General features: G+C 33.0%; 1 protein-coding gene across 2 annotated transcripts in view; it reads right to left on the bottom strand.

Annotated features, from left to right (window-relative positions):
- Positions 1 to 10,189: 10,189 nt before the first annotated feature.
- LOC143064640 (hemicentin-1-like) overlaps positions 10,190 to 12,345 on the bottom strand; it is a 125,670-nt gene continuing 123,514 nt past the window's right edge. For both annotated transcript variants that reach the window (XM_076237620.1, XM_076237621.1), the window contains 2 exons: positions 11,894 to 12,020; positions 10,190 to 10,831 (listed from right to left, as the gene is read on the bottom strand). In XM_076237620.1, coding sequence (XP_076093735.1) covers positions 10,456 to 10,831; positions 11,894 to 12,020 — 503 coding nt within the window. In that variant the 3' untranslated portion in view covers positions 10,190 to 10,455. The remainder of the gene's footprint in view (positions 10,832 to 11,893; positions 12,021 to 12,345) is intronic.

Here is a 12,345-nt window from a genome sequence, read left to right on the forward strand (position 1 = left end):
GGAGTCAACAATAGCCTTTGAAGATGGACACTACAAACTTGGATTATCGTGGCGGGATGAAAATGTAAAATTGCCGAATAATTTGCCTTTAGCATTTTCTCGATTAAATCAGTTACACCGCAAATTGCCACATGGTCCTAAGCTGCAAGAGATGTACACAGCAACGGTAAGTGATTATATACAAAAAGGATATGCAAAGGAAGTTACTGATGTAAGTAATAAGTCAAGTCACAGATGGTACCTTCCTCACCATCCTGTCACAAATGAACATAAACCCAGAAAGGTGAGAGTAGTCTTCGACTGTGCAGCCAAATTGAAAGATGTTTCGTTAAATAGCCGATTATTACAAGGTCCAGACTTTATGAACAGCTTGGTAGGAGTTCTAATGAGAATTAGACAAGACCACATTACATTAGCTACTGATATAGAGGCTATGTTTCATCAAGTCCGCGTGAAAGACGATGACTGTGATGCTTAACGGTTTTCATGGTGGCCAAATGGAAACTTAAAAGTACAGCCAAAATAATACCAGATGCAGGTTCATCTGCTTGGTGCAACATCATCGCGCAGTTGTGCCGCATACGCATTGAAAAAGACAGCAATTGACAACGGTGAGTTATTTGAAACAGAGATAGCATCAACCGTAGAGAGAAACTATTATGTAGACGACATCTTGAAGTCAGTGGACACGGAAGAAAGGGCCGTTCAGCTTGCAACGGATTTACGAGAAATTATGAAACGTGGTGGATTCCAATTAACGAAGTGGTAAAGTAACAGTAAAGTCGTTATAAATGAAATACCGAATTCGGAACGAGCACCTTCAGTTGAAATTTTGAAGTCAAACACAGCTTTGTCGACCGATCGCGCACTAGGCGTAATATGGGACGTAAATGATGATGCCATCAAATATAATGTCAAACTGGAGGAGAAGCCGCTGACAAGACGCGGAATAACTTCTACGGTAAGTTCGATATTTGATCCACTGGGACTTATAGCGCCAATCATTTTAAAAGAGAAGATTATATTACAAGATCTAAATAAACAGTCAATTAAGCTTGGATGGGACAATCTTATACCAAACGAAAAAGAAGAAGAATGGATAAAATGGAAATCGACACTGCCATAAATTGAAAATATATCAAAACCTAGATGCTTCAAGACAAAAGACATGAAAGATATATCTGATGCTCAGCTTCATATATTTAGCGATGGTTCTGAAATTGGGTATGGAGCATGCGCTTACCTATGTCTTGTAGACACTATCATTAGGAGTCGTGATAGTCTTATCTGTAGTTGTGTGATCAGAACAAAAGAGTCACAACTTTTTAAACCTGTAACAAAATTGTGCTTACTTGAATTTCCACATTAGAATTTATAATGAATTTATATTTTGTCAGTTTTTTATGTGATGACAATTTTTAAGAAATGTCATGGTGGAGAAGTGTTTCTTCTATTTATTATTACTGAATTTTATTATTTCATTTATAATACTTATAGATACTATTTTTGAGTATTTGCGCATATGTAACGTTGCACTCATGAACATTGTAATATTTTCCGTTTTTTAAGTTTTATGACGTTTCGCTTTTGACGTACGTAACGTTGTCTAGTTTTTATTCATTGCAAATAATGATGTGTCTCCGAGTATCAAATAACTTTATAGAGAGATCATAATCGAGAATCGGTTGTTATGATATAGTATATGAAGCCAAAATTATATGTAGTTTTGAAGAATAAAGATACTTATATAGACCGCTTACTCGACTTATCGCCTTATTTGATATCTTTGATGTGATCCGTTACAGAAACGTTTGAGCCGCTTGCAAAAACTTTATTTTTAGATACAAGATTTTGCCCAACCAAAGGAAAACATGAACATAGGAAAACTTCTTAATTATATATATAACAATAATGTGTCCCAAGTACACGGATGCCCCACGTGCACTATCATTTTCTATGTTCAGTGGACCGTGAAATCGGGGTAAAAACTCTAATTTGGCATAAAAATTTGAAAGATCATATTATAGGGAACATGTATACTAAGTTTCAAGTTGATTGGACTTCAACTTCATCAAAAACTAGGTTGACTAAAAACTTTAACCTGAAGCGGGACGAGCGAACGGACGAACGGACGAACGAACAGACGGACTAACAGACGGACGAACAGACCCACAGACTGAAACTATAATGCTTCTCTACTATCGTAGGTGGGGCATTAAAAAAATCAGATGTCAAATTATTAAGTAAATCGCAAAAAAATCCAATTAATTCAGAAACTAACACGACCACATTACCAGAAAGCCATAGACGAGAACAAAACAAAGAAAGTAGATGACGAATACTACATGGCGACAGAACATTTAATATACTCAGGTGAAAGTCTAGCAGAAATACTACACAAAATCAACCAAAAATAATAAGAGGAAAAAAATCAATAATTGTTTTAAACTGGGACAGTTTCGCAAATTTGGAAAAAGGAAAACATTCTTTGAAGTCGAACACTACCGCAAAATTAATATAACCGTTATTTCAGTTGTCGGAAAAGTATATGCATACATCATGTATGTCAACCTCATAAAATCTGGTCAATCTCTGTAACAATTTGGATTTACAAAAGGATTATAATCAAAACATTAAAGCCTTCATATTTTTTAAAGGCTTGCTCAGAGATTTCCGGACAGCAAACCATCTGTGTCGCAGCACTTGAAGAAGGACGTTTCAACTTTAATTGATGAAATATTGATGAACAGGTTACTAGTATATCATTGTAAATTAAATATGAATTTGTGGAACAATATTGAGAAGCTGTACAATGGTGTTACCTTCACAGCAAAATGGAAGGGGGAAACTGTTACCAGCTTCAATAATTCTCTGATAGAAAATAAGTTTCTAAATAATGAAATTTTCAAACGAAAGAAATAATCTTAAATGATCTATTGCAGTATGTGTTCCATACGTAAAAATAGTATAGAATATTTTTAAATCTAATTTAAATGCAGTTAAATAATTTAAATTGCATCCTTTGAAACTTATCATAGATACCAGGATTGAATTATATTTACGCCAGACGCGTCTTTCGTCTACAAAAGACTCATCAGTGACGGGCGAATAAAAAAAATATTGTTAAAACGCCCAAATAAAGTAAGAAGATGAAGAGCATTGAGGACAAAAAATTCCTGAAATTTTGCCAATTACAGCTAAGATAATCTATTCCTGAGGTAGGAAAGCATTAGTTTTTCAAACATTCAAAGTTTAAAATTGTTTATAGTTAATTTATTATTGTGAACACATCAACTATAACTCAAGTCAACACAGAAGTGATAACTACTGGGCTGGGGATACCCTCGGGGAATTTAAAACTCCACCAACAGTGGCGTCGACCAAGTGGTTGTAAACAAACTCATCATAGATACCAGGATTGATTTTTTTTATATTTATGCCAGACGAGCGTGTCGTCTACAAAAGACTCATCAGTGACGCTCAAATGAAAAAATGTTAAAAAGCCCAAATAGTGTACGCAGTTGAAGAGCATTGAGCTTGTGTATAAAATTTGGAGGTTTTTGTGACCACTGTGATAGGATGAATCTGCATATGAACAGTTTGTGTAAATTTTCCCTAACGAACTATGACTATTGAACTGAACAGTGATATACTACTGTTGCCTTTTTTAGGAAACAATATTTGGGACTGATGACCTCCTTCTTGGATATTCTAACACACTTACTTTAAGGTATGTCTTGGTTTTAAGTTTCAAATGGCAAAAAAATGTAACAGAAGGCTCCAAAAACAGCAGAAATTTAATTATTGATAGAGTAAATGGTCAATGATTATAAATTCTACCATGTATGAAAACATTTGTGGAAACAGTTTCTTGAGTTACAATTATTAAGACTGTTTGTTACAAATAAAAAGACTGTGTTCTAAGAGGTGCATGTGGTTTATAAAATTTATCCGAGTTGTTCTACCGGCCAACTTTCAAAATTATCAATGTTTTCACTTGGATTGCGAATGGAAAGACATTTTCAAGGGGTTGCAATTTTTAAAGGAATTTATGTCCTAAACTGTATATTTTTTTACTTTGTTATACACTGCTGATGAGTTTTGATGCGCATTTCTGTCTTTTCTGTATTTCAAAACCCTTCCAAGAGATAGAGTAGCAAAATAATTGATTACATGAAAATAGACTGACCGTTGAAATATGCTGATGCCTATCTGGTACTTGAAAAGAATGACAACGATGTCTGCATACTTTAATTTAAGCATACACATGATTAAACTAGACCTCTGTTTTGGTCATGTTCTTTAACTTCGTATTTGAATTGACTTTATACTGTTTGATTCAAGTACTATTGATTAACTTTTGACGTTCCGAAGTCTGGTACTTCTGTCAGTGAAAAGTGCAATAAAAAGGGGAAAAAATAGACCTTTTTTCCTTCAGATACATTAATTATCACGAAGTACTTCTGTTTAAGATAAATTACATTCAATAAAAGTTTGAGAAACAAATTGAAGCCTACAATTTATAAATGTCTGAAAAACTTTAACCTAAGACTAATATATAAATATGAATTGCCAACACAATTTTAAAGTACATTAATTACAGAAAATGAAAAAAAGATTCAAAATGTTGATCTGCATACTGTCTCTTGATCATGATGAACAGGTGCATTTGTCCTAATCCTGGCCCATGTTTTCAAAACTTCCTTGAAATTTTGACAGTAATTGATGTCTGACAACTTGTGACTAGCAAAAAAAAAAAAAAAAAACCAACTAAGTCCAATTACTAGAGTCAAGTTAAATCTGAGACTACTATAACACTATAATAGAAGTCTCAGGTTAAATACAGACAAATTTTTCTGCTGATCTGTTTACGAAAAGACCTTGGCACTTAGTCTAGTCAAAAAAGCTGTGTTATTATTGACATATGGCGACCCAGCATTGTCCAGTAGACTTTTCGTTATCATTATTACATCAACGACTAAAATCATCTTAATAATAACATACAACTCGAAATAAACAGGGATTCTATCGCATGAATTTCTTAGTAATTCCGGTATGGTAAACTGTTCATAATGTAAAATGCAACTCTAATAAAAGTTTTTAAAACTGACAAAAACACCGTTCGGTCATTTACTGTCCAGTGTCAATGAATTACAAAGTCAAAAAATAAATACAGAATTTCACAAATAGAAGTAGAAATATTTCCAGTTTTCGGGATTTCAATGATGACGTATTTACCCCCACTTAAAAACGACATGACTATAGCCTGATACCATTAAAGGAAATAAGACAAGGCTTTTAAAAAATTGTCACTGAAGGGCAAGAGAACAAGTGAAAATTTAAGTCATTTTGTCTTAATGGGCCTTAATAGTTTATTTTATGAACACAAAATATAGGTTAACATCATTGACACCCAATAACTCCTTGGTCAACTTTCATTTTCGAACAAACTTATCTGCACATCTGGTCTAGCTGATAAATTGTGTTTCTTGTAACGGGTTTTAAAGACAGCCAAAAAAACTTATGTTGTCACGAAACATATAGATTTGCATTATTTCTAAGACAAAAGTCCAATTACTCTTGTCAAATCTCAATATTATCCTTCCTACGTACACGACAAAACATCTAAAGCATTTTTTTTGTAACTGCGATTTTCATTTTACAACGTTTTTTATCAAGAGTTAAAACAATCTTTGGCTTACCTGCACCCCTAAACCCTAATGGTATTGCCTTTCAGTGTATCTTAGCATTCGTTTAATAATTCTACAATCGTGATTTGGCATCATGGCATTATAAAAGAAACAAATCTGGGTTTTTGTAAATTCATGGATTTATTTTTTGATTTTTCTGTTATAGTTTCAATTGGACAATCTTTCGTCTTATCGTTTATAGTCCAATTAATTATGAAATTGCCTTTCCATACCATCATTGCCATGAAAAAAGGTTTGGACCAATATTGTTAAATAATTGTATATAATTCGAGATTTCAAGTTAGTTACGTCGGAGCTTAAATGTTTTTTTTTCTATATCCTGTTGTCGTTGATGGAATATGCTCAATGTTGATTCGCTGTTTGCATGTTGTGACGACTATTATAATATTTGATTGTGCGTTTCTCTGTTATGAATGTTCTCGTCATTCCTATGGGATTGAACTGTGCACTCTCCTTGCCGACCCCTTCTTTTTTCATTTGAACCGGATTTCCAACCAGGTTATTTAATTTCACATTTAGATATATTGATGATGTTCTTTCAATTAACACCCGAACTTTTCTGATTGGGTCCCATTAATATATGCCCCAGACAAAGAAAAAACAGACGAGGCTTATTCCGCCTCATTTTTAGACTTATACGACGAATTTGACATACACAGTCATCTTAGTTCAGAATCTACGATAAACGGGAAGATTTAAATTTTGAAATGAAACATCTCCCCTCCCCCCAACACACACTTCACCTGCATATGGGATATACATTTCCAAACTTGGTCCTCAATGCTCTTCAACTTTGTATTTGTTTGGCTTTTTAACTATCTTGATCTGAGCGTCACTGAGTCACAGGCGTATACAATTATAATCCTGGTACTATTATTCGATATTCAAGAGTTTGCAGCTCCAACTCAGACTCTGTAAAACGTCAACAGTGTGTGAGCAGAAAGTTGATGAGCCAGGGGTATGTAAAAGAACATACAGCTATTTTTGACATTTTTACCTATTATGCTTGTTTTGTTCACACATCGTTGTCAATATAAACGAATTTGATGCAACTGTCATACAAGTGAGAGTTTTAGCTACCTATAAAACCATGTTAAATCCACTATTTTCTACACAAGAAAATCCCTATACCAAGTCAGGAATATGACAGTTGTTATCCATTCGTTTGATGTGTTTGAGCTTTTGATTTTGCCAATTGATTAGGGACTTTCCTATTTGAATTTTTCTCTGGGTTCAGTATTTTTGTGATTTTACTTTTTGCGTATGTTTGTGTTGTATTTCTGTCACGTAGTGTTTAGTGATATTTTTCAGCATGGTCAGAAAGCGGGAAGTTTGGCATGCAAATAAACAGGTTCAACCCACTATTACTTTCTTAAAATGTCCCCTGTTCTTAGTCAGAAATAAGTCAGTTGTTATCAAATAGTTCCTTTCTATGGGTGTTGATGTTTGTTACACTTTGATGTTCCTGTTTTTTCTTTTGTTTTCCTCTTACAGTTGATGCGTTTCCCTCGGTTTTGGTTTGGAACCCGAATTTGTCTTTTTCTCAATCGATTTATGACTTTTGAACAGCGGTATACTACTGTTGCCTTTATTTATACTAATAATTTAACAGCCAAAACAGAAGTTTTGGGAAAATCTGTAAGTACTGGAATGACCAGATTTTATCTTGGTTTATAACTCCACAAAGGAGTTGACAATTCTTTCATGTTTGTGTATTTATAGATCATGGATTGCTGATCATATTTATTGGTTACAGTTTCTCTCCACATTTTAAAGTTTTCAAGATAAAAGCGATCACATAAAAGGTCATCAAGGGCAAAACCTCCGACAAAGAGACTGATAATTCAAGAGGAGATATAGTATATGCACAGAGGAGAGAAAGTATATGCACATTGATCTTGACCCTATAAGAATGTTTGCCATGCCATATTTTATCTTTCATGGTTTGACACGTTAGCCATTTTTCTCTCTCAATTATATCGCTCCTTTGAAATTGCTGTGGATTTTATCCAAATTGCAAAAATATACCAATTCAAAAACGGGTGATCGTTTATGCTGCTTACAGTCTCTACCCATCTACCAAACTTTTCAAGATAATTAACAAACGCATAGAATTCCTAAAAAATCATCATTAAATAGCATTTACTTCTTTTAAAAAAGGTGTTATGAAATGATTGTCATATTGGACTTTTTGCAGAAATTGTCTTATTGATTATTTTGGTCTTGGTCAGTGAAAATTAGTTAGAAGTCACCATTTTAGGCTATTTAGTCCTTAAGGGAAACGTCAATCTTATTAGTTGTATTGCTCTCTTTGTACATCTTGTATGGCTGATATTTTTTGTTGTCTACAGTTTCACCTATCTATCACAATTTTTTGAATGGTCAAAAACAATAAAAATTGTCAAAAATCGTCAAGAGCAAAAAATCCTTTTAAGATATGAAATCACTTAATTATAGACCCATTGCTTTCTATGCTAAATTCTGCAATTTCAAGCATTTATGGCTTCTTTATCTTAATTTCAAATATAGTGGCAGTTATTTCATGTCAGAACTACCTTATCCTGACTTGTGCTGAAAAATTAAACATACCTTTAATTGCATATTAGAACCTACTGGTAGTTGATAGTACAAAAAACAGGTACTTATGATCTGAACAACAGGGCAATTTTGCCCTCTTATTAAAATTTTATATACTCCTTTATTATTCAAAAGAAATTTTCAACAAGGGTTCTATAGTGATCCCAAGTCCCCAAACTTTCATTTGATATCAAAACTACCCAAGTATTTCACCTATTGACAAAGAAACAGCTATGCGTAGGAATTATTTTGTATAAAATAGGTTCTTCTTTCATATGTTTTTCCCTTAATTTGTGGTTCTATACCTTAGCCTAGGGTAGACAGATAGTTTTTGTATTAAGTAGATCATTAAATTTAACTCCCTTTTTCTCCATTTCACCTGGAGTTTGTTTAAAATTTATTATTTTATTACAAAGGAAAAAGAAGAAAATTAAAATAATCAAAGTTGTCAGTTAAGGTCTATTACTCCTAAAGGAGTCACATTTTAATAGTTCTTGGAATGCTGATCATCAATCTGGTTACAGTTTTGGCCTTAATATACTTTTTGGACATTTAACAAGATCTGACTATGTGGTATTGGTTTTGATCATTGTTGAAGGCTGCAAGGTGACCTATAGTTGTTAATTTCTGTGTCATTTGGTCTTTTGTGAAAATTGTCTAATAGTTAATCTAACCACATCATCTTTTTATATAAGAACACTTTATAAGTAAAAAGCATATACGATATTAGACAATAATTGCATATAATCCCTATTTTTTTCTCTGGTTTTGGTTGCCTTAGTTTGATGGCTGCAACACACATTTAATGGTATCTAGACACTAATAGGACAAATTTGTCCAAGTCTGGTTGCAATGGCCTGGTAGTTTCAGAGAAGATGTTTCTAAAAGTCAACAGGAGACAACAAATAACCAAAACCACATTAGAAGAACATTGCACCTTTGTATCAGGTGAGCTTAAAAGGCCCAGACATCTGTGAACATTTGTAAACTACTATTGCCTTAAAAGACCCAGACATCTGTGAACATTTGTAAACTACTATTGCCTTAATCAGTGGCGGATCCAGAAATTTTCATAAGTGGGGGCCCACTGACAGACCTAAGAGGGGGGCCGCTCCAGTCACGCTTCAGTGATTCCCTATATAAGCAACCAAATCTTTTCCCAAAAAGGGGGGCCCCCTGCCCCCCCCCCCCCTAAATCCGCCTCTGTTAATCAAGTGAGCCTTAAAAGACCCAGACATCTGTGAACATTTGTAAACTACTATTGCCTTAATTTTTCTCAATCCATCAAACAGGTTCTTTAATTCCTCTTTCTTGTGTGTTATACAAAACAGGTTCTTTAATTCCTCTTTCTTGTGTGTTATACAAAACAGGTTCTTTAATTCCTCTTTCTTGTGTGTTATACAAAACAGGTTCTATAATTCCTCTTTCTTGTGTGTTATACAAAACAGGTTCTTTAATTCCTCTTTCTTGTGTGTTATTCAAAACAGGTTCTATAATTCCTCTTTCTTGTGTGTTATTCAAAACAGGTTCTATAATTCCTCTTTCTTGTGTGTTATACAAAACAGGTTCTTTAATTCCTCTTTCTTGTGTGTTATACAAAACAGGTTCTATAATTCCTCTTTCTTGTGTGTTATACAAAACAGGTTCTTTAATTCCTCTTTCTTGTGTGTTATACAAAACAGGTTCTATAATTCCTCTTTCTTGTGTGTTATACAAAACAGGTTCTTTAATTCCTCTTTCTTGTGTGTTATACAAAACAGGTTCTATAATTCCTCTTTCTTGTGTGTTATACAAAACAGGTTCTTTAATTCCTCTTTCTTGTGTGTTATACAAAACAGGTTCTTTAATTCCTCTTTCTTGTGTGTTATACAAAACAAAGAACTTGTAAACAGCAAAGTCAGTTTAAGTATAAATGTAATTTTATTACAATTGAGAATATCACAACTTTTATTATGAGCATCAAAAAAGATGCAATGTTTCCCCGATGTATAGTATCATTGCAAATGCAGAATCTTTCCATCTCCCAGTATTGAGTGTCTGCTTTATTATCCTGTTAATACTTACTTGCTTGTATGATTGTTAAACATACAGTTACATCACATACTTTCTAAAGTTGTTTTTGTACACAAAAACTTTTTATAATCCTCATATTAATTGTTACAAATACTTAATATGGATAAGCTGACACAGATATGTGTATAATAAAGGTTGTCTGATATCTTAATGAGTTTCTATTGTCATCATGAGACCTGGCACTCACTTTTATCTTATAGGTTGTCCTTTCAACCAATGGTTGTAAAGTAAATACAATCCCACTCCCTTCATCTGGTCGTAAATGGAAATCTATTTTTGGATCGTTTTCAATGATTGTAAAGTTTGAAAACAGTTTAACATTTTGATGATCATATGCTGTAAGTCTTATCAGGTCCTGATGAGCTAAAAACCCACTTGGTAGTGCCAATGTACGAAATTCTATAACATCTGCAAACTTGGCATACGGTGGACAAGGTATGGTTGAATCCACACACTCTAACACACAATGACTGTAATATAAAATTAGTTTAATGATTCTGTACTTATATAATATTCCCATACAATATTAACAAATTCATTGGACATATATTTCCCTACTAAAATTAAAATTCTACTTATAAGGTTGTTACTGTTGGTACCATAAACCTCTAAAATCAATCCCAACTCATTCATTGAAAACAGAATTTTATGCAAAATTACATATCCATTAGAATCATGACCTCTTTACACTAAATCTGTTGGATGTGTACTGGTTGATATTTTAATCTTGGAGAACATGATATTTGTAATTGGCTTTGTATACCCTCTCATCAACTGAAAGTACTCTTATATCTGTGCTTTGTGTATATTGATATTGTTTTAATTTTGCACTTATCATTAGAGTTAAGCCAATTGCAACTAATTTTTATAGTTTGTTCTTATGTTGTGCTGTCCCATGTTAGGTTTAGGGTTGAGTGCTAACAAACTTATCTAAATCTGCAAAAATCTTTAGGCGCCTAATCCAAGTCAGGAGCCTGTAGTCCATTGTTTGTTGTTGGTTCATGACTGTCATATTTGTTTTTTGTAAATTCTTTTGTTATAAATTAGGATGCTAGTTTTCTTGTTTGAATTGTTTCAAATTTATCATAGCCTACAATACGGTATAAAAATTTCTCTAATAACTTATAACAACTTTATTACAATCTGTTTCTTACATGCATGGTAGTAAGAGACTTAAAAAATTGCTGATTTACAATTTAAAATGTGATAATGTTACGCCTATCTAGATGCTTTGTCATACTTTTTACAAAGAATACCACAATGAATAATTATACTGAAAAAAAGAAAATTTGCCTCACTTCTATTATTTTTCATCTTTAAAAATTTGTAATTGAATATTTGATGATATTAATAAAGAATAAAATTGAGAATGGAAATGGGGAATATGTCAGAGACAACCGACCAAAGAGCAGAAAACAGCCAAAGGCTACCAATGGGTCTTCAATACATTGAGAAAATCCCACACCCAGAGGTGGCCCTAATCATTTGAAATTCAACTAATTCAAACTTCACTGATTTTGATACAAACTTACTTGGTTAAAGGATCTCGTCTGTAAGTCCTAGGACAAGGAGTATCTATGCATGAAAAATCTCCTCTCTGATTAAAACACATTCTCTCATCTCCACATTGTATGTTCTGTTCAATACATTCATTAATATCTATAATAAAAGTATATATGAAACTCAAAAAATAAATAGGATTAAACAAACAAAAACCAATAAATAGGATTAAACAAACAAAAACCAAAAATTATAAGAAATAGTATTGACCTGTTAATATACTTTTATTATGATGGTTGGTATCAATTTTTGAGGTTCATGGGTTCTTAAATATGTGGATCTAAGTTCCTGAAAAATAGTAAAGTGAAGAATTTGAAGCCATCAGAAAAGAAGATACTTGAAAAAATCAAATGTTTTTTTAATGATTTATGGGACAGTTCGAACATAAGGTGTTCATTTTCATATACTTGTTCGTTTTCTAATC

Source organism: Mytilus galloprovincialis, chromosome 2 (genome assembly GCF_965363235.1).
Source record: "Mytilus galloprovincialis chromosome 2, xbMytGall1.hap1.1, whole genome shotgun sequence".
Taxonomy (NCBI): Eukaryota; Metazoa; Mollusca; class Bivalvia; order Mytilida; family Mytilidae; genus Mytilus; species Mytilus galloprovincialis.